Source organism: Scyliorhinus canicula, chromosome 4 (assembly GCF_902713615.1).
Source record: "Scyliorhinus canicula chromosome 4, sScyCan1.1, whole genome shotgun sequence".
In the NCBI taxonomy this organism is placed as follows: Eukaryota; Metazoa; Chordata; class Chondrichthyes; order Carcharhiniformes; family Scyliorhinidae; genus Scyliorhinus; species Scyliorhinus canicula.
In genome coordinates, this window is record NC_052149.1 from 12,863,132 (window position 1) to 12,885,501 (window position 22,370).

The window sequence follows — 22,370 nt, forward strand, 5'->3', positions numbered from 1 at the left end:
CGACAGGGTCGTCCGGTCCTGCCGATGACGGTAGAGGGTGCCATCAACAGACCCGCCAGCCAATGCTGGGTGTGGACCGCGTGGGTGTGGAAGATCCCGCCCAACGAATAATCGCAGCACAAAACTGACCATTTGGGTCCATTACGGCTGTGTCAGTCCTCGACAAGAGCAATGCTTCAGGCTCAGGGTCATGTCCCGCACCTTTATCCATTGAGAAAAAAATGCAGGAAATTCTCCGTGTGCCCTGGTCAAGATTCCTCATTCACTAATTCGTTATGTGGAATGTGAATTTGAGACGCTCCTGGAAACCCAGCCACAACCTATACTCGATCAACACCTTCCGCATCTTGGTAGCAGCGTTGCAACATTGAGGTGCGTCGGTATAACACAATGGGATCTTCCCCGGGTCAAACTAAACATGGTTTAATATTTTACAGATTCTCACGCCAATCTGAACGACGAGCGGCTGATATCCGCCAACTTTGGTCAGAAGAGTGAAGATTTGACCGGCCCTGTTGAAGCCCATACTGCCTGTTCGTGCCCGTCCCAGTGCAGTTAAACAGATAATATCTGTTTATTTGATGCACCGTCCCGGGGTGAAATGTCTGTATTACTGCGGCAAGTCGAGAAATGAAGACATGTGACGAAATAATGACACATTGGATAATTTTTTTAATAAATTGGGCGGAACTGTAATTTGTTTTACTCAATAAATCAGCTTTTATCATTCAGCATACAATTTGTATGTTGCCCAACATCTGCCTTGAAGTACATCTTAGTTTTTTAAATTATAGCTCTGTTTGCGAAATGAAGTGCTGGGTTGGAGAAACTCTGAGATATATGCATGCTTCTCCGAGCTCATTTAATAGGACAACAAGGCAAATGAATGCAGAATGAATGGTGGGATGCTAGGACGTAGAGAGGGCCTGTGGACAGGGGAGCATGTCCACAGGTCCCTGAAGGCAGCAGGACAGGTAGTTTAGGTGGTAAAGGAAGCATGAGGGAAACTTGCTGAGGCATAGAAAACAAGGGCAAGGAGCCTCTAATGGAGCTGTACCAAATGCTCGTTAGACCACAGCTGGAGCGCTGTGTGCAGTTCCGATCACCGCACTACAGGAAGTGATTGCACTGGAGAGGGTGCAGAGGAGATTCACCCGGATGTTGCCTGGGCTGGGGCGTTTCAGCTAACAAGAGGGGCTGGATAGACTGGGGTTGTTTTCTCTGGAGCAGAGGGGGCTTCGGGGGGGACCTGAATGAGGTGTACACAATTATGAGGGGCATAGATCGGGTGGATAGAAAGGAACTTTTCCTCTTAGTAGAGGGGTCAATAACCAGGGAGCATATATTTAAGGTAAGTGACAGGGGATTTAGAGGGGATTTGAGGGAAAACGTATTTACCCAGAGGGTGGTGGGAATCTGGAACTTGCTGCCTGAAAGGATGATAGAGGTGGGAGCCCTCACAACACTGGAGAAGTATTTAGATGAGCATTTAAAACGCCATCGCATGCAAGGTTTCGGAGCCAGTGTTGGGAAATGGGATTTTAAGGGATAGGTGCTTGTTGGCCAGCACACACATGATGGGCCGAAGGGCTTTTTTTGTTGTGCTGTAAAACCCTATGACTCAATTGCAAGAGACCCCACACACACACGGATCTGAGTTACCGGAGGGACCTGACAAGCTGTATTCACGGTGTCAAGGGTAACAATGATGGATGTTACAACTGAGATTGGTGCTCCTTCGCCAGTGAGGGGAAAGTTGGAGAGTCTGACAATGGTCTGACTGTAACTCTGTGACACCTGTTGGCGCGAGTGTGTCAGTGTGCGTGTCCGTGTGTGTGTGTCTGTGTGTATGTGTCTGCCTCCTATGTGTGTGACTGTCTGCCTATGTATCTGTGACTGTGTGTCTGTGTGTGTGTGCATGTCTGCGTGTGTCTGACTGTGTGTGTGTCTGTGTGTGTGCCTGTGTGTGCCTGACTGTGTGTGCCTGACTGTCTCTGTTTGTGCACATCAGTGTGTGTGTGTGTCTGTGTGTTCGTATCTGTTTCTGTGTCTGTCCGTCCGTATCTGTGAGTGCGTGTCTGGTGTGTGCGTTTTTTCTGTGTGGAAGTGTGCGTGCGTTCAATGATCTTCGGAACAATTTCCTCCTTGGCTTTGGAACCTCCTGCCAAGGTTTACCATCTAGGCTGGCAATGGGCACTTGGTCAGGTTCCAGAGAGCATTTGGAAGCTGATGGGCTACCCTCCAGCCACGCCTCTGCCACTTCAAGTAAAGGGGGAAGGGAGAAAGCTGGCAGAGAAACAGCATTATGGCAAGAATCTTACCAGGCAGGAGGTAGAGAAGCCCAAGAACACGCACAAATAGATTCAAAAACAGCTTCTTCCCCGCTGTTACCAGACTCTTAAACGACCCTCTTATGGACTGACCTGATTAATACTACACTCCTGTATAGTTCACCCGATGCCGGTATCTATGCATTTACATTGTAGACCTTGTGTTGCCCTATTGTGTATTTTCTTTTTATTTTATTTTATTTTCACCATCTGTTTGAGCTGCTCGCAGAACAATATTTTTCACTGTGCCTGGGTACACGTGACAATAAACAAAATCCAGATCCACCACACAATATAAAAACAGAAGCTCGTTACTATTGAACTTGCTTATCGCACAGTGAAACTACTTGTATTCTAAATTAAACTGCCTTCAACTGTGTAATTGCCATGGAAACCAACAGGCCAAAGAGCCAAATTTATCGAATGACCCAAGCGGGAAAACCAATGGACAGGATTTCACTTATTTAAACTTTCACTTCAGCAATCAAGTCAAAATCAGCAGAAATTAAATATGAATTAACCGCCAAATGTCAGTCAGCATAAACTACAAGTTACGCACTAAATCTCACAGATTTACTGGGCGGGGATTGAACCCGGGTCCTCAGCACCGTGAGGTCACCCCACTTCCCCAGAAACCCCAACCTCCCTAATAGTCCATCCCACCCCCACCACCCCTCCTTTTAAACCCAACACTCCCATACCTAAACAGAACATAAAAAAACACCTACCGCACTGACATGCTACTGTTCCTCCAATAAGTCAATGAACAGCCTCCACCTTGTAGAGAACCCCTCCTCTGTTCCTCTTGTGGTGAACTTTCTATTTTCTGGGTGGTGGAGCGCTGCCAGGCCGCTCACCCGTGCCCCGAGCTTTTGGTGGCTCTGTGCCCCGTCACACAACAAGATTCGCCTCCGAGCTGCAAACAATTCGGAATTGGAAATGTACCCCTGTTCCTTCATCGTAGCAGGGTCGCCTAACTAATGGACTAGATGAACTACAGCAATTCAAGAAGGTGACGCAGTATCCTCTTGTCAAGGGCAATTAAGGATGGGTAGAAATACTGGCCTTAGCAGTGATGCCCACATCCCACGGATGAATAAGTAAAAGACACCGTGATGGGTGTTCGGACAACACTCGAGTGCTTTGCCACCACCAAGCTAGAGAAATGCAAGCAGCGCCCTTGCCAAAATATCCATTCCATCGATCGCTGACACATATGGCTGCATTGCATATGGTCTACAACAGGGTGGAATGACATGTAGAATATAATTTGTGTATATAACACAATAACCAAGCCGCATATAAACATTAGTGCCTATATGTATAGATTAGTATTCTATCATCTGACCACAGGTGGCGTGGTGACTGGAGAACATTGCTGGAAGGGGGCCACATGTGAGACAGGACGTAGTCTATCATCCAACCACAGGTGGCGTGGTGACTGGAGAACATTGCTGGAAGGGGGCCACATGTGAGACAGGACGTATTCTATCATCCGACCACAGGTGGCGTGGTGACAGGAGAACGTCACTGGAAGGGGGCCACATGTGAGACAGGACGTATTCTATCATCTGACCACAGGTGGCGTGGTGACAGGAGAACGTCACTGGAAGACACCCACATGGGACGCAGAACCTGGATAGCAGGCATGAAGTGAAGTTACTTATCGAGCAGCTCCTGAGTCAGCAGTAATTAATAATAATTATAGTTGTTTGCATTTAGCCACCATATCCAACTGTAATCTGAGTAGATATCATAGAAACCCTTTAGTGTTTTGGTTAATTAATTAGTTGTGTTCATTCACAAAGCCGTATGTTCTCTATTCACTTCAACTACAATGACTTTGCCATCCGTGCAGACGGAGAACATTACACAGGGCACATCAACTGGGTGTCTGCAATTAATGTATCAAACTGTGCCTGCGTGTCAGGGTCATTTTCTCCAGCCAGTGACCAAAGGAACATGAAGATTCACAACTTCGAGCCTCGAGCTGCTGCCCAGCTCCAACAACAGGTTTCACATGGAGTAATTAAAACTAAATACGATAATAAATCATGTTGCCAATTTTTATGCAGAAATCTGCTTGCTATTACACGGGAGAGGGGCTCAGAATTAGAGGATTGAAGAATCTCTGATCTACGGGATTCATGGTAGCAACTTAGCGACATTTCTCCACCTTTGTTGTCTGTGACCTCTACCACTGAGAAGGGGACAAGAGCAGCAGTATCGGGGCAAAAGCAACACCTTCACGTCCTGCTCAAGGCACACGGGAAGAGAAGAGCATTTTGGGGGCCTGGCCACCAGATGTCAGCAGAGTGCAACAAATCAGAGACTAAACCAGAGATGGGAATATCAAGAAGGAACAATATACACCACTGAAATCAAAACAAAGTGTGGAGCACATGTGAATTTTAAGTCAAGTATATAAGTTTAATATATATATTTGGATGCGGGTTTATTTTTTTAAGTCATTAATGAGAAGTGGGCCTCACAAGCTCGGCCAGCATTTGAAAATGAAAAGAAAATCACTTTTTGTCACGAGTAAGCTTCAATGAAGTTACTGTGAAAAGCCCCTAGTCGCCACATTCCGGCACCTGTTCGGGGAGGCTGGTATGGGAATCGAACCATGCTGCTGGCCTGCTTTAAAAGCCAGCGATTTAGCCGAGTGAGCTAAACCAGCCCATTTAATACCGATCCCTAATTGACTTTGAGAAGGTGGTGGTGAACTGCCTTCTTGAGCCGTTGTAGCCCAATGTGTTAACTTTCTGGAAAAGACCATTGAGGTCAGAAACGTTAACTCTGTTTCTCTCTCCACAGATTCTGCGAGGCCTATTGGGTTTACCCAGCGTATTTTTTATTATGAGTGAAGGATTTTCAGATTTGCAGAATGTGACAAATGGAGTGTTCCAGGGGTTCGGTGACAGATGCATCAGGAGCCCTGCAGAGAGAGGTTAAGTGGGTGGGCAAACAATTGGCAGAGGGCGTATAGCGGGGGAAGATGTGAAATTGTCCACTTTGACAGGAATTTAAAAGCAACAGATTATTAAAATGGAGATTGATTACTGAACTCTGAGGTACAAAGGGAGCTGGGAGTTCAAGAATTACAAAAGGTCGGATTTGTAAGGGGCAATGAAGAATCCACACTGAGTTGGTCGAAAACATTCAATGGTTTTACCATCGCTGAATCTCCCGCAATCAACATCCTGGGGGTTGCCATTGATCATAAACTGAACTGGACTAGCCACATTAATACTGTGGCTACCAGGGAAGGTCAAAGGCTAGGAATCCTACGGCAAGTAACTCACCTCCTGACCCCCCCCCCCCCCCCCCCCCCCCATCGCCTGTCCACCATCTCCAAGGCGCAAGTCAGGAGTGTGATGGAATACTCTCCACTTGCCTGGATGAGTGCAGATCCAACACTCAAGAATCTCAACACCATCCAGGTCAAAGCAGCTCCGCTTGATTGCTCCTCCTTCCACAAACATTCAAACCCTCCACCACCGACAAACAGTGGCAGCCGTGTGTACCATCTACAAGATGCGCTGCAGTAACTTGCGAGGTTCCTTCAACAGCACCTTCCAAACCTACGACCATTGCCATCTAGCAGGTCAAAAGCAGCACATACCTGGGAACCCCACCACCTGGAGGTTCCCCTCCAAGTCACCTACCACCCTGACTTGGAAATATATCGGCTGTTCCTTCACTGTCACTAGGCCAAAATCCTGGAACTCCCTCCCTAACAGCGCAGTTGGTGTACCTACGCTTCAAGGACTGCAGGGGTTCAAGAAGGCAGCTGACCACCACCTTCTGAAGGGCAACAATGGATGGGAAATAAATGCTGGCCTAACCAGCGATGCCCACATTACTTTATTTTACACCTCACTGTTACGTACAGCTCCAGCAGTTCCCAACTGGATCTTCTCTAGTTGGTGCCGTACTGTCCGACTCTATTTATACAAATGCGAACATTGTGAAGGGGGAGCTCAAATTCTGCAAATTCTGCAAGGTCAACGGGGTAGTGGAGCTTCCCTATCCCCTGAGAACCATGCAGGTTGTAACAGATGGTTCCCAGGTACAGCAAGTGATGAGGAAGGCAAACGGAATGTTGTTGTTTGTCGCAAGGGAAATCATAAATCAGCGACTGTACATTAAAAGTACTTCATTGGCTGAAAGGAGCTTTTTAGATGTCCACTGCTCCTTATACTTGCAAGTCTCTTTTTTTACTGTGCCAGACACAGAGAATCGTGCACCAGAGAATTAATTTGACAGTTCACCCCGGAGAATTCAGAAACGCAAGATACTGCGGATGCTGGAAATCTGAAACACAGACAGAAAATGCGAGAATAGTTCATCGGGTGTGGCAGTATCGATGAAGAGGGGGGGGGGGAAAGAGCCCCTGTGACTCTTCTTCATAGCTGAAGAGAGGGTGTAATGCAATGATTTTTATGTTGAAAGAGGAGATGCGAGGTGGTACAGGTGGAGGAAAAATCAACATGGATAGATTGGGGACCATAAGAGCTCAAATAATTTACCCTTTGTCTTGTGTGCATGAAATCTTTGGCATTTAATCTCTTCTGACCTCCAACCTATGCCTGACCTTCCAAAGAAGTGCTGGAAAAACAGGTAGTTTTAATACTGGTAAACATTAGAAATAAGATATAGTTTTAAGTGAGTTTAATTTAATATTTCTGTAAAACCTATAGTTAGATTCATGCTGGACAAAGGTGTTTGTATGTGTGACAATTGGTGAACTTTCAACTGTGATTTTATTGTGCTGGTAGAGGATTGCAACATAAAGAGCAGATAAAAGCCTAGAGAAGGATATGCTGTTGCTTAGCAACTGAGGCCTGGCAAGGGAGAGGAGCTTTTAATTTTTAGTTTTGCTGATTTGATTGCAGTTGAAGATATGTAGTGAGAGGGAAGGCAGCCCTCACAGCTCTGCTTAAAGCAGTTGGATTAGAAGGCTAAAGGGGGAACATCTCTCTCAGCTTCCCTAGAAGAAAAGCCATACCATGGACTAATGATTAAGAATCCAAGTGCAGAGATCTGAAGAGCAGCTAGTTAAGAAAATGAGAGAAATGAAGAGAAGTTTCCAAGAAGTCGGAGGTTAAAGGTACGAGAACAGAGCACTGTTCAGTAAAGACAGACAGAGCTGAGAAGAAGGCTGAGATGCTACAGAGATATCTGAAATGATTTTCAAGTTTGTGAGATGTTATCACAGCCTGTGGAACATGAGTTGAAGCAACTATGGCAATCAGTGAATCCCGAATTAGTGCAAAGGCAGTTAAGACAAAGGAAACCAAAATGGGGATAGTGTAAAATCCTGGACTGGGTTCACTGTTCAAAGTGGAGCGAAAGCTGAGGTTAAAGCATCATCTCTAAAACCTGGCCGGAATTACGGAATGCAAACAGCCAAGGGAACACATTATTATGAGAGAAAATTTTAAAGCACATATGTGGAAGTGGAGTTTGGAAACTCACCAGTGACAATCGGGGGGGGGGGGGGGGGGGGGGGGGGGGAGATTCGGAAGAGAAATGCACAGACACTAACCTAGGTTCAGAGTGGAGAGTGTATATTTGACCAGTCATCTTGTGTACTTGAAAAGGACTTTGCATTAATGAGACCACTGTAGCTTAAGGTGTACTCTGTAGTGCATGTTAATCTTTGAATCTGTTTAAGCTGAGGGGGAGTAAAGGATTGTATAATAATCTGACTTTTCAGGTTTAATAAATGTTTTTTTCCTTGTTGTTGAAATGAATTAGCAGTCTTGTGACTCCGTTCCTCGATGTTTTATTAAAAAATTTAATATAATGAACGGTCTGTTGAGGGTTCCATTCTGGGATCTTTCCGTCCAGTTATCACACTCATCTGGGACTGTTATAAGAGTCATATTGGACTCAAAATGTGAACCCTATTTCTCCCTCCACAGATACTGCCAGACCTCCTGAGATTTTCCAGCATTTTCTGTTTTCAGACCAAAAACAATATATCCACTGGCAGCAAGTTTCTAATCTTTTACACTGAGGAAATATTAAATATGAATTAAAGGCAAGAGGGGTTTGCCACCAATTGTTCAGAACAGAGACAACTTGCCCATAAAGCTGCTTCCCGCTTTAATCCCCAACATCTCGCTGATCAGGCAGGGCAGCGGCACAGTGGGAAAGATAAGGAAGCAAATCCTCCGGATTCCATGATCTTGAGGTAAGGTCCAAAGATCCACAGGTTGGGAATCGGCCTGTTCAGTCACATGAAGGCCTGTGGCGGAAACCCGCGACCCTGAGTAAACACCGTCCTCAAATCAATGGGACAGTAAATAAAAATGACTTAAATACAACCAAGTGGCCTCTCGTTATTTAATCTTTCCCAGATTTTGCTTTGAAAGGAGTTCAATTGTAAGATCCTAACCATTGTTTCCGGATGCTTCTGCGGAGCGAATAATTTGCTTCCTATTGGTGGCAAGGTGTGTCCTTACTTACAATTCACTCCTTGAATTAACTGAGCTGGTGGCCACTGAATGTCAGAAGTGACAGATTTATTTTGGATACATTAATAAACATACACCAAAGAAGTGAGACAGACGACAAAACCCTGTAGGTTTAGTCAAAATATTCAAACATTGCAATTACCATTCTGAGCTCAGCGCCTTAAGACATTGCAAATTCCAGCAACCATTTTAATATCTTTATCTTACAACCATGTTGAATTGCAGGTATTTCTGTATTTCGTATTACAACAGCATAGGAGAATTCTATTTAGCTTAATTAATTTTATCGGTTTATTTTTCGGGAGACAAGAACAACTCCACAATAGGTTTCATTGTTGTAGTTGCTATTTTATCGGACAACTCCTGATGATACGAAACGGATCATTTCGTACGGGCGGCACGGTGGTTAGCACTGCTGCCTCACAACTCCAGGGACCCGGGTTCAATTCCGGCCTCGGGAGACTGCCCATGTGGAGCTTGCACGTTCTCCCCGTGTCTCCATGAATTTCCTCCGGGTGCTCTGGCTTCCTCCCACAGTCCAAAGACGTGCAGGTTAGGTGGATTGGTCACGCTAACCGTGTCCTAAAGGTTAGGTGGGGTTACTGAGTTACGGGGATAGGGTGGGGGCGTGGGCCTAGGTAGGGTGCTCTTTCCAAGGGTCGGTGCAGACCCGATGGGCCAAATGGCCTCCTTCTACACTGCAGCGATTCTATGAATCCTTTCCAATCACTGGCTTGGCAAAAGGCAGATGTGTTCCCAGGTGTTTCACCCCGCAGAACTCTTTATCAACCAATTAGCAATCTCTCAAATTATTAATCAGCCCAGGCTGGAATGGAATTACAAATTAAACGGAGTATTGCTTCAAACTCGGTCTCAATTCAACAATTTTGTGGACATTATATTCAGAAGCAAAATCTAACGGTTACTATTGCCACAATATGAAGGCAACTTAACAGTAGTACAACGTGAGCAGGCTTCAGTATCCTACTGTGATAAAGTATTTTTAAACTGTTTTATTCAAACCTGTGAGGTCACAGGTAACAAAGAGGAAAATGATCATTTAACGTCTTTGAATTCACTCAGACACGCGGTGAACCTATTTCGTAACTTTCACGCGCAAGAGGGATAGATCCAGGTAAATCCTCATCCAGATTCTCAAGATAATCGTTAGCGGATTGCAGCATCCGTACCACAGCAGACAGCAGTAAAACGTTTGTATTGTCAGCAAGTTCAAGATCCGAGCAATAGTTTTTCACAGGGAATATGCACAAAGCTGGAAGACTCAGTTGTTTTTCCACTTCCCGCACCTGGGAAAAAATGAATACAGCTTATTAAGGATACAGCAGCACAAGAAGGGTATTTGGATCATTCAGTTAATCCCTATCGCAAGGAGTATAGTCGTGGTTTAACCTCATTACCCACCTTTTCCTTATATCCCAACTAACTGTACTCCCCAAACAGCCATAGAGGTTACAGCCACAGAGATTTACAGCACAGTCGCAGGCCATTCAGTCCATTGAATCTTCACTAGCACAATCCAACATTAATCCCCACTGTCTCCTCTTTCCCCACAGCTGCATCAATCCAAAATTAACCCCGCTCTCCCACTTCACTCCTGCACCTTCGTCTGCTGCAAATACTTATCCAATTTTACAATAAAAGTTGAAAAAGACTGCATCTGCCAATATATTCCACATTCTGTGCAAAGGAACTTTTCCTGCCCTCTGATCACATTCTTTTAATTTCCATCTTCTTGTTGCAGACTCTCCCACCAGAGGAAATCGCCTCTCCGAATTCATTTTCCATCAAATTGAAATCCCCTTTTAAAACTCCTCTTATCTTTACCTTTTTTGGCCAAATTACTTTCCTCGTGCAATAAAGAGGGCTAAAAGGGGTCATGAAATATCTTTGGCTAACAGGGTTAAGGAAAATCCCAAAGCCTTTTATTCGTATGTAAGGAGCAAGAGGGTAACTAGAGAAAGGATTGGCCCACTCAAAGACAAAAGAGGGAATTTATGCGTGGAGTCAGAGGAAATGGGTGAGATTCTTAGTGAGTACTTGGCATCGGTATTCACCAAGGAGAGTGACATGACGGATGTTGAGGCTAGGGATGGATGTTTAAATACTCTAGGACATGTCGGCATAAAGAAGGGGGAGGTACCTCTCAGAATACCTCTCATAATTTTGTAGACCTCAATCAGGTCTCCCCTCAACCTCCGTCTTTCCAATGAAAAAAATCCTAATCTACTCAACCTTTCTTCATAGCTAGCACCCTCCATACCAGGCAACATCCTGGTGAACCTCCTCTGCACCCTCTCTAAAGCATCCACATCCTTCTGGTAATGTGGCGACCAGAACTGCACGCAGTATTCCAAATGTGGCCTAACCAAAGTCCGATACAACTGTAACATGACCTGCCGACTCTTTTACTCAATACCCTGTCCAATGAAGGCAAGCATGCTGTATGCCTTCTTGGCCACTCTATCGACCTGCGTTGCCACCTTCAGGGTACAATGGACCTGAACGCCCAGATCTCTCTGTGCATCAATTTTCCCCAGGACTCTTCCATTGAACGTACAGTCCGCTCTTGAATTAGATCTTCCAAAATGCATTACCTCGCATTTGCCTGGATTGAACTCCATCTGCCATTTCTCTGCCCAACTCTCCAATCTATCTATATTTTGTTGTATTCTCTGACAGTCCGCCTCGCTATCTGCAACTCCACCAATCTTAGTATCATCTGCAAACTTGCTCATCAGACCACCAGACCTCAAGACCACCTTCATTGGCTGGGGTATTGAGTATAAAAATTGGCAAGTCATGTTGCAGCTGTATAGAACCTTAGTTAGGGCACACTTGGAATACAGTGTTCAATTCTGGTCGCCGCACTAACAGAGGGTTGTGGAGGCTTTAGAGAGGGTGCAGAAGAGATTTACAAGGATGTTGCCTGGTATGGAGGGCATTAGCTATGAGGAGCGGTTGAATAAACTCGGTTTGTTCTCACTGGAACGTCAGAGGTTGAGGGGTGACTTGAGTGATGTCTACAAAATTATGAAGGGCACAGACAGAGTGGATAGTCAGAGACTTTTTCCCAGGGTAGAGGGGTCAATTACTAGGGGGCATAGATTTAAGGTGCGAGGGGCAAGGTTTAGCGGAGATGTACGAGGGAAGTTTTTTTTACACAGAGGGTAGTGGGTGCCTGGAACTTACTGCCGGGGGAGGTGGTGGAAGCAGGGACGATAGTGACGTTTAAGGGGCATCTTGACAAATACATGAATAGGATGGGAATAGAGGGATACGGACCCCGGAAGTGTAGAAGATTTTAGTTTAGACGGGCAGCATGGTCGGCACAGGCTTGGAGGGCTGAAGGGCCTGTTCCTGTGCTGTACTTTTCTTTGTTCTTGTTCTTTGTTTTCCATCTGCCTGCCCATTCCAGGAATATACCTGTCTACTCCTGAAGTTTTTACAATAATCACTGATTGCGAAATGACCCTTTTCTGTTTGCGATCAGAGGGCTGCTGCATTGACTGTGTACTTTCAGAAAGTCAGGGGTTTCCTATTCCCTGGATCCCTCTGTTTCCCATGCACAGAGACACCAATTGTTCCCTTCGCACCTCACCTCTGTGTGCTGAGCTGTGTAGCCTTGCTGCTTGGTGACCACATTCAAGGGAGTGCAAGACAGAAACCTTTCATCCAACGCGACCCGGTGGACTGCTTTTTAAGTTATTCACCCATCACTGATTGTCATTGGAAAAACCATCAGTTATTGCCCGCCCTTAATTTATTTCGAGAAGGTGGTAGTTGTTATGTTTCTTAAAAGAATGCTAGAAGTCGTTCAGCAGTTGAAGGATGGTTTATTGTGCTCCACAATAAATGACTTTGTTAGCTTTTACTTACAGAATAGCACTTGTAAAGATACTGCTTTTCAATGCTCTGCAACTAGGCCTGACCACACTCACAGCCCTGAGCTCAACTTCCGTCCCTGTCCTGCTCCACCGCCTCTCCAGCCAAAGTGGGCGAGGGCGGGCCTTCGGCGTCACTCTTATATGTCCCCGTGCTGCCCCCTGGTGGTACTTCCATTTCCCATCAGCCCCTTCTGTACAGGCTCAGGCGAGGATCACTACAATTTCAGTCGACCTGGTGTTGGTCCATCAGAAAGGGTGTTGCTCGATTTTGACCCAGCAACAGTGAAGGGACGGCGATATGTTTCCAAGTCAGGATGGTGTGTGGCTAGGAGGGGCTTGCTAACAGCATCCGTGCCTCACAAGTACCAGGCAGTGATCATCTCCAACAAGAGAGAATCTATCCACCTGCCCTTGACATTCAATGGCATAACCACTACTGAATACCCCACTCTCAAGTTCCTGGAGGTTACCATTGTCCAGAAACATAAATGGGCCAGCAATGTAAATACTGTGGGCGGGATTTTCCACACAACCTTCGATATATTTTGCGGCAGAGGCTATGACTGTCCTTCAACAACCAAAACCATCTTGCTTTCTGTGAGGTATGACTCCAGTCAGTGGAGAGTTTTGCCCCAATTCCTATTGACTATGGGTTTGCTCGGGCTCCTTGATGTCACACTTGGTCAAATGCTGCCTTGATGTCATCTGCCACTGTCATCTCATCTTTGGAATTCCGTTATTTTGTCCATGTTTGGACAAATACTGCAATGAAGTCCGGAGCAGAGTGTATCCTGTCGCAGTTTGATACAACCGAATGTCTTGCTCGGCCATTTCCGAGGGAAGTTAAGGGTCAACCTCCTTGCTGTGGATCTGTCATCAGCAGTAGGCAGACCGGGTAGGGGAAGAGGGACGTGGTCTGGGGATGCAGTAGTGGAAATCAGTAGGATATTTCAGTTCCTTTGTTTGACCTAATGCTGTAATAATTTATCGGGCCCATAGTCACTGTTGAGAACTCCCAAGGCAACTCTCTCCCGACTGGATGCCACCAGTCTGCCACTTTTACTGGGTCTGTCCAACTGGTAGGAATGACGTCAAGGGATGATGATGGAGGAATAAAATGCTGGAAACTAATGCTCAGCAGGTCTGGCAGCATCGGCAGAAAGGGCAAGGTGGAGAATTAAAGTGGCAGGCCACCAAAGGTTTCAGGGTCATGTTTGTGGACTGAAGGGAGGTATTCCACAAAGTGGTCACCAATCTGCATTGGTTCTCCCCAGCGTAGAAGAGACCATTTTGTGAGTAGCGAATATCATAGAATAAATTGAAAGAACTGCATGTAAACCTTCTCTTGGAAGGAGTATGGGGCCTCAGACAATGAGACAGGAGGTAAAGGACAGAGATTACATCTTCTGCGCTTTTGTGGAAAGGTCCCTTTGGAAGAGGGCAGAGCATAAAGGGTGATAGCGGAGTGGATCAGGATGTCGGCATGGAAATGTCGGAATGCTCTGTACTGGGGAGTCTGGACGCAGACTGGGTGATCACCCCCAACCTTCACCAAATTTACACACTCCAGTCAAGTCTGCATTCTGGTGAAGCTACTCTGTACTAACACTCTTTGTGTTAATTCAATTTTAATTACCCCAAATTAATGTCTTAATTTCCTAGTTTAAATCAATGCCCAAGTCAAAATTGAAATAAAGGGGAATACTCACCAGCCACTTATTTTCATCTGACATCACACTTATATTTTTATTCAAAAGAAAGAAACCCCAAATTCTTACCTTGAACACCAGCAAGTCCACATTGTGAATGCTGAAGCTATTGAGAATTACAGTATAGTAGAACTTGTACCTTTTTTTCAATGAGTTTGCTCAAATAGACATTTTTAACATCTTCCCGAACCAACGGACATGCTTCATCCACTTTTGTTAATAAAACAATCTGTGGTATCTCTGGAGTATAAAACAAAGCATTAATTTTATTTTAGCAGATCTCCATGACATCGCTCACAATATGCAGGATCTTCTCCCTGTGGACATAGAACATAGAATTTACAGTGCACAGGGAGGCCATTCGGCCCATCGAGTCTGCACCGGCCCTTGGAAAGAGCACCCTACTTAGGCCCACGCCGCCACCCTATCTCCATAACCCGGTAACTCCTCCTAAACTTTTTGGACGCTAAGGGCAATTTATCGTGGCCAATCCACCTAACCTGCGCATCTTTGGACTGTGGGAGGAAACCGGAGCACCCGGAGGAAACCCACGCAGACACGGGGAGAACGGGCAGACACCGCACAGACAGTGACCCAAGTCAGGAATCGAACCTGGGACCCTGGAGCTGTGAAGCGACTGTGCTAACCACTGTGCTACCGTGCTGCCCACGTGGAAGATTCTGAAGTTTTAGTTGGGGCTCTGTGCGTATTTTGACCCCGATGGGACCTGAGTCTACCTAGCGATGGGCGATTATTAAGGGGAAACCAGCAAAGAGAGAGGATCAATTGGCTTGCCTGAGACTGTGGGTATCTGGCAGCCTCACTTGCAGAGGCGTCCACTGAAGATTGGTTACATTGTGATGACATCATGACCTGTTGTTGCAGGCATGGCTCTGCGGTTCCAAGGGGAGTGAAATAAAATAGGTCTTGCTGGCCCCTGGCCTGGTTCTCTCCAGGAACCTGACAGACTTTGATCGCCACATCCTGCCTGCCCACCTTTTGGAAGCTCCTGGCAGCATCACCAGTTTGCCCAAGTTGTCACTTAATTGGTGCTAATTCGTCACCCTCGTTGTCGGAGGGCAAGGTTTCACAGAGGCAGGAGTGCGAGGGGAAGCTGGCTCGTACAAGATATCCCAATTTTGCCCCTGGACCTCTAAACCCATCTCCGTGGGACTCGGAAGAATTCACCCATTAATTCACAAGAGAAGGCGAGCAGTATCATACCATACAACATTTGATGAATTATTTTACTGTAAAGGTGAATCCGTGTGTTACCAGATCCCATCCCTTTAACACTGAAAAGCCTAATTGTTGTTCATACGCATGTCTCGGTACTTGTAATTGACAGGAACATGTCTTTATAGGTTTGCAGCTGCTTATAAATACCAACTCCCGTGCAAGGTCAGGAGAAACCAAAGGAAATTATTGACTTCCTTTCTGATTTTTAACGTGTGAAATATCCAAATGGGATGAAGTGTTCTAGCTTAAATATGACAATGCATGCTAGATGCAGTCAGGCAAAGCATGGGAAAAACTTTGTGAATAATCGGAATAACGAAGTGATATCTGTGATTGGTGAGCCGGATCACCGGCTGCACTTGGTCCACCTTCTGCTTCTCAGACAATTCAGGATTATACTCACCCAGGTCATCAATCTGTGATCGAATGACACACATTTTCTTTTCCATTTCAGGGGAGAGCAGGGTGGATTTGCTTGCATCGATCGCATAAACAACACAGTGAATCCTCTGGCCAATAGTTGCTGATTTAATGTAGTCTTTTGCATCAGTTTGAATTGGAGAAGCTGTGTTAAACTGCAAGGTAAAGAACCCCATGTTAAAATAATTCTCCGGATTTTGGCATCGGTGGCGAGGCTGGCATACATGATCTATCCCAGTTTCTCTCAATGCGGCATTTTTCCTGAACCACGAGGAGGTGATAGTGCTCCCATGCACCTTCTAGGTGGTGGAAGTCACACATTATAGAGTTGCTGCTGGAGAAGCCTTGGTGACTTGCTACAGTGCACCCTCTGAACTGTGCACACTGCAGCCACTCTTAACTGGAGGCTGAAGAAATAGGTATTTAAGCCAGTGGGTGGGGTGCCAATCAAATGAGCTGCTTTGTCCTGGATGGTGTTGAATTTCTTGACTGTTGTTGCATTGGACCCGTTCAAGCTAGTGGAGAGTGTTCCATCATTGCACTGTAAATTCTGTCTATGTCTATGTCACACCTGACTTGTGTCTTGCAGATGGTGAGCAGGCTGTGGGGTGTGAGGAGGTCAACCATTCACCACGGAATACCTAGGGTGCGATTTTCCAGCCCTTCCCATCGGTGGGAGAATCCCGTCTCTGCGCACGGCGTGCCGCGGTGAAACCTGCAGGTGGGGGACTGGAGAATCCTGGTCTGTGGCTACAAGAGCAGGTCAGAGGCAAGGAATCCTGCGGTGAGTAACCCACCTCCTGACTCCCCACAGCATGTCCACAAGGGATTTAGGGATGGGCAATAAATGCTGTCTTAGCCAGCTACGTCTGTCATAATATACATCCAGGTATATAATGGAGTGCAGACAGGCGGTGATTGACACACAGGATGACCAGTGAACACACAGAACACAGCAGCCAATCACCAGACAGGACACGACCACTATAAAGCCAGAGGGCACTAGTTTTCCTGCTCTCTCGGGATCCAGCCTCTGAGACAGTCAGAGCTGGTGAGCAGCAACTAGAACAAACACCAAGTGGTAGTAAGATAGTCTGGTCAGGTTAGCCTCAGGTCTCCAGTCAACTCAGCATAGTGTCAACCCACAGTTACAGCATGTAATATAGTTAAGTGTTCAATAAAATAGAGTTGCGTTTCTCCAAGTGTTGGAAGCCTGTCTCTCTCACTGCTACAGTAAACGCAGTCCTCGTAGACCCAGCATACCCAACACATCAACGTCAACATCCCACAAATGAATAGTTTTTTAAAAGGCCTGTGTGTCCAATTGGTTTAAGGCAAGACATGTTCTTTGTGAAACAAACTGTGACAGTGGGGCTGTCTGGTTCAATGCTGAGATGCAAACGGGATGGTCATGGTTCATGGAGGCATCTGCAGTCGGTAATTGGGGAAAAGGTAATAAAGGGGTGTGGGGTATTCAAAGTTTATTTGGGGTTCTCCTCTTTGTGAGACCATGTGTATGTGGTGTTCTTAGTGTTGCGAAATTCAGGATGGTTGATGTAGTGTTCACAAAGGCCACAAAAATAGCTTTAACTTGAATAAAGCTACAAATTTATTAACACTATTAATTTGGATTTGACACATACTCCTAAATAATATAGTTGATAATTAACAAATAATCTACAACTAATCTCTGTACTATTATAAACTATGATCTGCTCTTACTCACACTATCTTTTCTTCAGTCTACGCTCTAGCTACCTCCTTCCTTCTCTCCCCCACAAGGCTTAACATCAATGTCTTATATAATTGGAACTTTAGCTCCCTCTTATGGTTGATCTAGATATTTCATTAACCCTTGCAGTTCTTACATTTATGATAATACCACAGTGTACAGTGTCAGGATGGGTAGAGGTGAGGCCCACGTGGACAATGGGGACACCATCAATGATGGGTTCAGGAGTGAGGGTAGGAATGACCACCACGATGACAATTGGATTGAGGGTTAGTGGGGGAGGCTGGAGGATAACTGGAAAGTGGTCAATCTGCACATCAAGAGCTTCCAGGGAGAATGGAGGGAGCCCGCAACTGACAAGGGGATGGTTAAATCTGGTCTCAAAGTAAAAATGCAGCATCAGCACCTTGAAGCCCCAAAGGTATTGCGCAATTCAAAGTTGAAACTGGAAAAGAATCTGAAGGGGAGGAGTTAGAGGCAGTGTGGGAGGAGCCCATTGCTGGACTAAAAGGCTCTTTCAGGCACCCTCAAACTACACGGTAGCACAGTGGTTAGCACAGTTGTTTCACAGCTTCAGGGTCCCAGGTTCGATTCCGGCTGGGTCACTGTGTGGAGTCTGCACATTCTTTCCAAGGGCCGGTGCAGACTCGATGGGCCGAATGGCCTCCTTCTGCACTGTAAATTCTATAATTCTATGATACCAGGAATGAAAGATTTCAGTTTTCTGAAGGGATTAGGGAATGTGGAGTTTTCTTCTTATATTCCCATGGAGTTCAAGTTTTGCTCGGGCTCTTTGATGCCTTGAGGGATATTGTGAGTCTAGTCCAAAAGAAAAAGGAAGCATTTGTGAGGGCTAGAAGGCTGGGAACAGACAAAGCCCATGAGGAATAAAAAGAAAGTAGGAAGGAACTTAAGCAGAGTCAGGAGGGCTTAAAGGCGTCACGAAAAGTCATTGGCAAACAGGATTAAGGAAAATCCCAAGGCTTTTTACACGTATATAAAGAGCAAGAGGGTAGCCAGGGAAAGGGCTGGCCCACTCAAGGACAGGGAAAGGAATCTATGCGTGGAACCAGAGGGAATGGGTGAGGCAGTGAATGAGTAATTTGCAAGAGTATTCACCAAAGAGAAGGGCTTGGTGGATGATGAGTCTGGGGAAGGGCGTGTAGATAGTTTGGGTCACGTTGAGATCAAAAAGGAGGAAGTGTTGGCCGCCTTGAAAAACATCAAGGTAGATAAGTCCCCAGGGCCAAAAAGGATCTACCCCAGAATACTGAAGGAGGCAAGGGAGGAAATTGCTTGGGCCATGACAGAAATTTATGTATCTTCACTGGCTATAGTTGAGGACCCAGAGGACTGGAGAATATTGTTCCTTTGTTTAAGAAGGGTAGCAAGGATAATCTAGGAAATTACAGGCCGGTGATCCTTATGTGACGGTAGGGAAATTATTGGAGAGGATTCTTCGAGATAGGGGGCGGGATTCTCTCAGCCCGGGGCTGGCCGGAGAATCTCCGCAACCTGCGCGGATCGCGCCACGCCGCCCCGATGCCGGGACGCGATTCTCCGCAGAGAGGACAAACAGCGTCATTGGCGCCGACGTGGTTAGTGCGGCGCTGGCCGGGGTCCGCTCTACGGGGCCCCTCCTGAAATTCTCAGCCCAGGATGGGCCAAGATGCCGTGTCAAAAGACCCGAGTCCCGCCGGCGCTGTTCACACCTGCTCTCAGCCGGCGGGACGTTGGAGTGGAAGTGTCTGGGGCGGCCTGTGGGGGGGGGGGAGTGAGGGTGAGAGGAGGGATCCGACCCTGGGGGGAGCCTCCGATGTGGCCTGGCCCTTGTCGCATCGGGGTCGGCGCGGAGAACGGAGACACCGCACATGCGCGGACCACGCGGCGCCGAGTTTGCGCCAGGTCAGCAGCTGGAGCGGCGAGGACCGTGCTAGCCCCCAGTATGAGCGGCCACGGACCCGGCAATTTTCCGGGGAATATCGGCACCTTGAGCAGGGTGCAATACGCTGCCATCCTGCTGGCCCCCAGCAAAACGGGGAATCGGAGGCCGTTTTGTCTCATTTGTTGTGCCCCAAAACATCACCGTTACCATGTTGGCGTGGGGACATAACCCCAGAATCGGATAATCGGATAATCGGAATCGGATGATCCCGGTGTTCCGCCGGGATCAGTGCTGGGTCTTTTGCTGTTCGTAGTATATATAAAAGATTTGGAGGAAAATGTAACTGGTCTAATTAGTAAGTTTGCAGACGACACAAAGGTTGGTGGAATTGCGGATAGCGCTGATGACTGTCAGAGAACACAGTAGGGTATCGATCATTGAGCAACTTGGCGGAGAGATGGCAGATGGAGTTTAATCCGGACGAATGTCAGGTAATGCATTTTGGAAGGTCTAATAAAGGTGGGAAATGTACAATAAATGCAGAACCTGTAAGAGTATTGACAGGCCGAAGGATCTGGGTGTACGGGTCCACAGGACACTGAAAGTGGCAACACAGGTGGAGAAGGTAGTCAAGATGGCATAGGGCATGCTAGCCTTCATTGGCAGGGGCATTGAGTATAAAAACTGGCAAGTCATGTTGCAGCAATATAGAAACTTAGTTAGGCCACACTTACAGTATAGTGTTCAATTCTGGTCGCCGCACTACCAGAAGGATGTGGAGGCTTTGGAGAGGGTATAGAAGAGGTTTACCAGGATGTTGCCTGGTATGGAGCATATTAGCTATGAAAGGTTGGATAAACTCGGTTTGTTCACATTTGAATGACGGAGGTTGAGGGGCGACCTGATAGAAGTCTACAAAATGATGAGGGGCATGGAAAGAGTGGATAGTCAGAAGCTTTATCCCAGGGTGGAAGAGTCATTAACTAGGGGACATAGGTTTGAGGAACGAGGGGCAAAGTTTAGAGGGGATGTGCAAGGGAAGATTTTTACACAGAGGGCAGTAGGTGCCTGGAACTCGCTGCCAGAGGAGGCGGTGGAAGCAGGTACGATGGTGACGTTTAAGGGGTGTCTTGACAAACATATGAATAGGATGGGAATAGAGGGATACAGAGCCCGGAATTGTAGAAGGTTTTAGTTTAGACGAGCAGCATGGTTGGCACAGGCTTGGAGGGCCGAAAGGCCTGTTCCTGTGCTGTACTTTTTTTTGTTCTTTGATGTCAAGAGCAGTCACTCTCACCTCACCTCTGGCATTCGGCTCTTTTGTCCATGTTTGAATCAGGCTGTAATGAGGTCAGGAGCTGAGTGACCCTGGTGGACCCCAAACTGAGTGTCTGTAAGCAGGTTTTATGCTGAGTAAGTGCCACTTGATAGAATGTTGATGACCCCTTCCATCACTTTACTGCGATCGAGAGTAGAGTAATGGGATGGTAATTGGATGTGTCCTGTTTCTTGTGTACAGGACACACCTGGGCAACTTTCCATATTGTTGGGTAGATGCCAGTGTTGTAGCTGAACTGAAATAATTTGACTAAGGGTGCAGCAAGTTCTGAAACACGAGTCTTCAGTACTGTTGCTGAATATTGTCAGGGTTCGTTGCCTTTGCAATATCCAGTGCTTTCAACTGTTTCTTGATATCATGTGGAGTGATTCAATTTACCTAAGACGGACATCTGTGATGCTGGGGTCCTCCAGGGGAGACCGAGGTGGATCATCCACTCGGCACTTCTGGCTCAAGATTGTTGCGAATGTTTCAGCCTTGTCTTTTGCACAGGTGTGCAGGGCTCCTCCATCATTGAGGATATGGATATTTATGGAACCTCCTCTTTTGGGGAGTTCTTTAATTGTCCACCACAATTCACAAATGGATGTGGCAGGACTACAGAGCTAAAATCCGATCTGTTGATTGTGGACTTGCTTAGCTGTCGATCACTTGCGTTTGGCCCGCAAGTAGTCCTATCTTGTAGCTTCGCCAAATTGATATCCATTTCTTGGTATGCCTGGTGTTGTTCCTGGACATGCCATCCTCACCTCAAGAACTAAAGAGCTGGTCATTGACTTCAGGAAGCAAAGTACTGTACCACACCCCTGTCAGCATCAACGGGGCCGAGGTGGAGATGGCTGACAGCTTCAAATTCCTAGGTGTGCACATCATTAAAGATCTGTCCTGGCCCACCCACGTCTACGCTACCACCAAGAAAGCACAACAGCGCCTTTACTTCTTCAGGAAACTAATTAATTTGGCATGTCGACACTGACTCTTACCAACCTTTACAGGTGCACCAGAGAAAGCATCCTATCTGGCTGCATCACAGCCTGGTATGGCAACTGCTTGAATCAAGACCGCAAGAAACTTCAGAGAGTCGTAAACACTGCCCAGTCCATCTCACAGACCCGCCTCCCATCCATTGACTCTATCTATGCCTCCCCCTGCCTGGGAAAGGGGGCAACATAATCAAAGATCTCTCCCACCCGGCTTACTCACTCTTCCAACTTCTTCCATCGGGCAGGAGATACAAAAGGCAGAACAGGCATGAACAGAGCCAAAAACAGCTTGTTCCCCACTGGTACCAGACTCTTAAACAACCCTCTTAAGGACCTTCCTGAT

The 22,370-nt window shown here is 46.5% G+C and overlaps 2 protein-coding genes across 5 annotated transcripts in view; one reads left to right on the plus strand and one right to left on the minus strand.

Moving 5' to 3' along the window:
• Positions 1–757, plus strand: part of LOC119964353 (vitellogenin-like) — a 98,818-nt gene extending 98,061 nt beyond the window's left edge. For both annotated transcript variants that reach the window (XM_038793723.1, XM_038793724.1), the window contains one exon: positions 438–757. In XM_038793723.1, the coding sequence (XP_038649651.1) occupies positions 438–559 (122 nt within the window). In that variant the 3' untranslated portion in view covers positions 560–757. The remainder of the gene's footprint in view (positions 1–437) is intronic.
• An 8,088-nt stretch (positions 758–8,845) lies between these two features.
• The window catches only part of LOC119964354 (interferon-induced protein 44-like), a 42,621-nt gene continuing 29,096 nt past the window's right edge, over positions 8,846–22,370 (minus strand). For 2 of the 3 annotated variants that reach the window (XM_038793726.1, XM_038793725.1), the window contains exons 6-8: positions 16,072–16,243; positions 14,569–14,669; positions 8,847–10,122 (exon numbers count right to left, since the gene is read on the minus strand). In XM_038793726.1, the coding sequence (XP_038649654.1) occupies positions 9,895–10,122; positions 14,569–14,669; positions 16,072–16,243 (501 nt within the window). In that variant the 3' untranslated portion in view covers positions 8,847–9,894. Of the gene's footprint in view, positions 10,125–14,568; positions 14,670–16,071; positions 16,244–22,370 lie in introns of all 3 variants that reach the window. The other variant, XM_038793727.1, reaches the window with a different exon arrangement.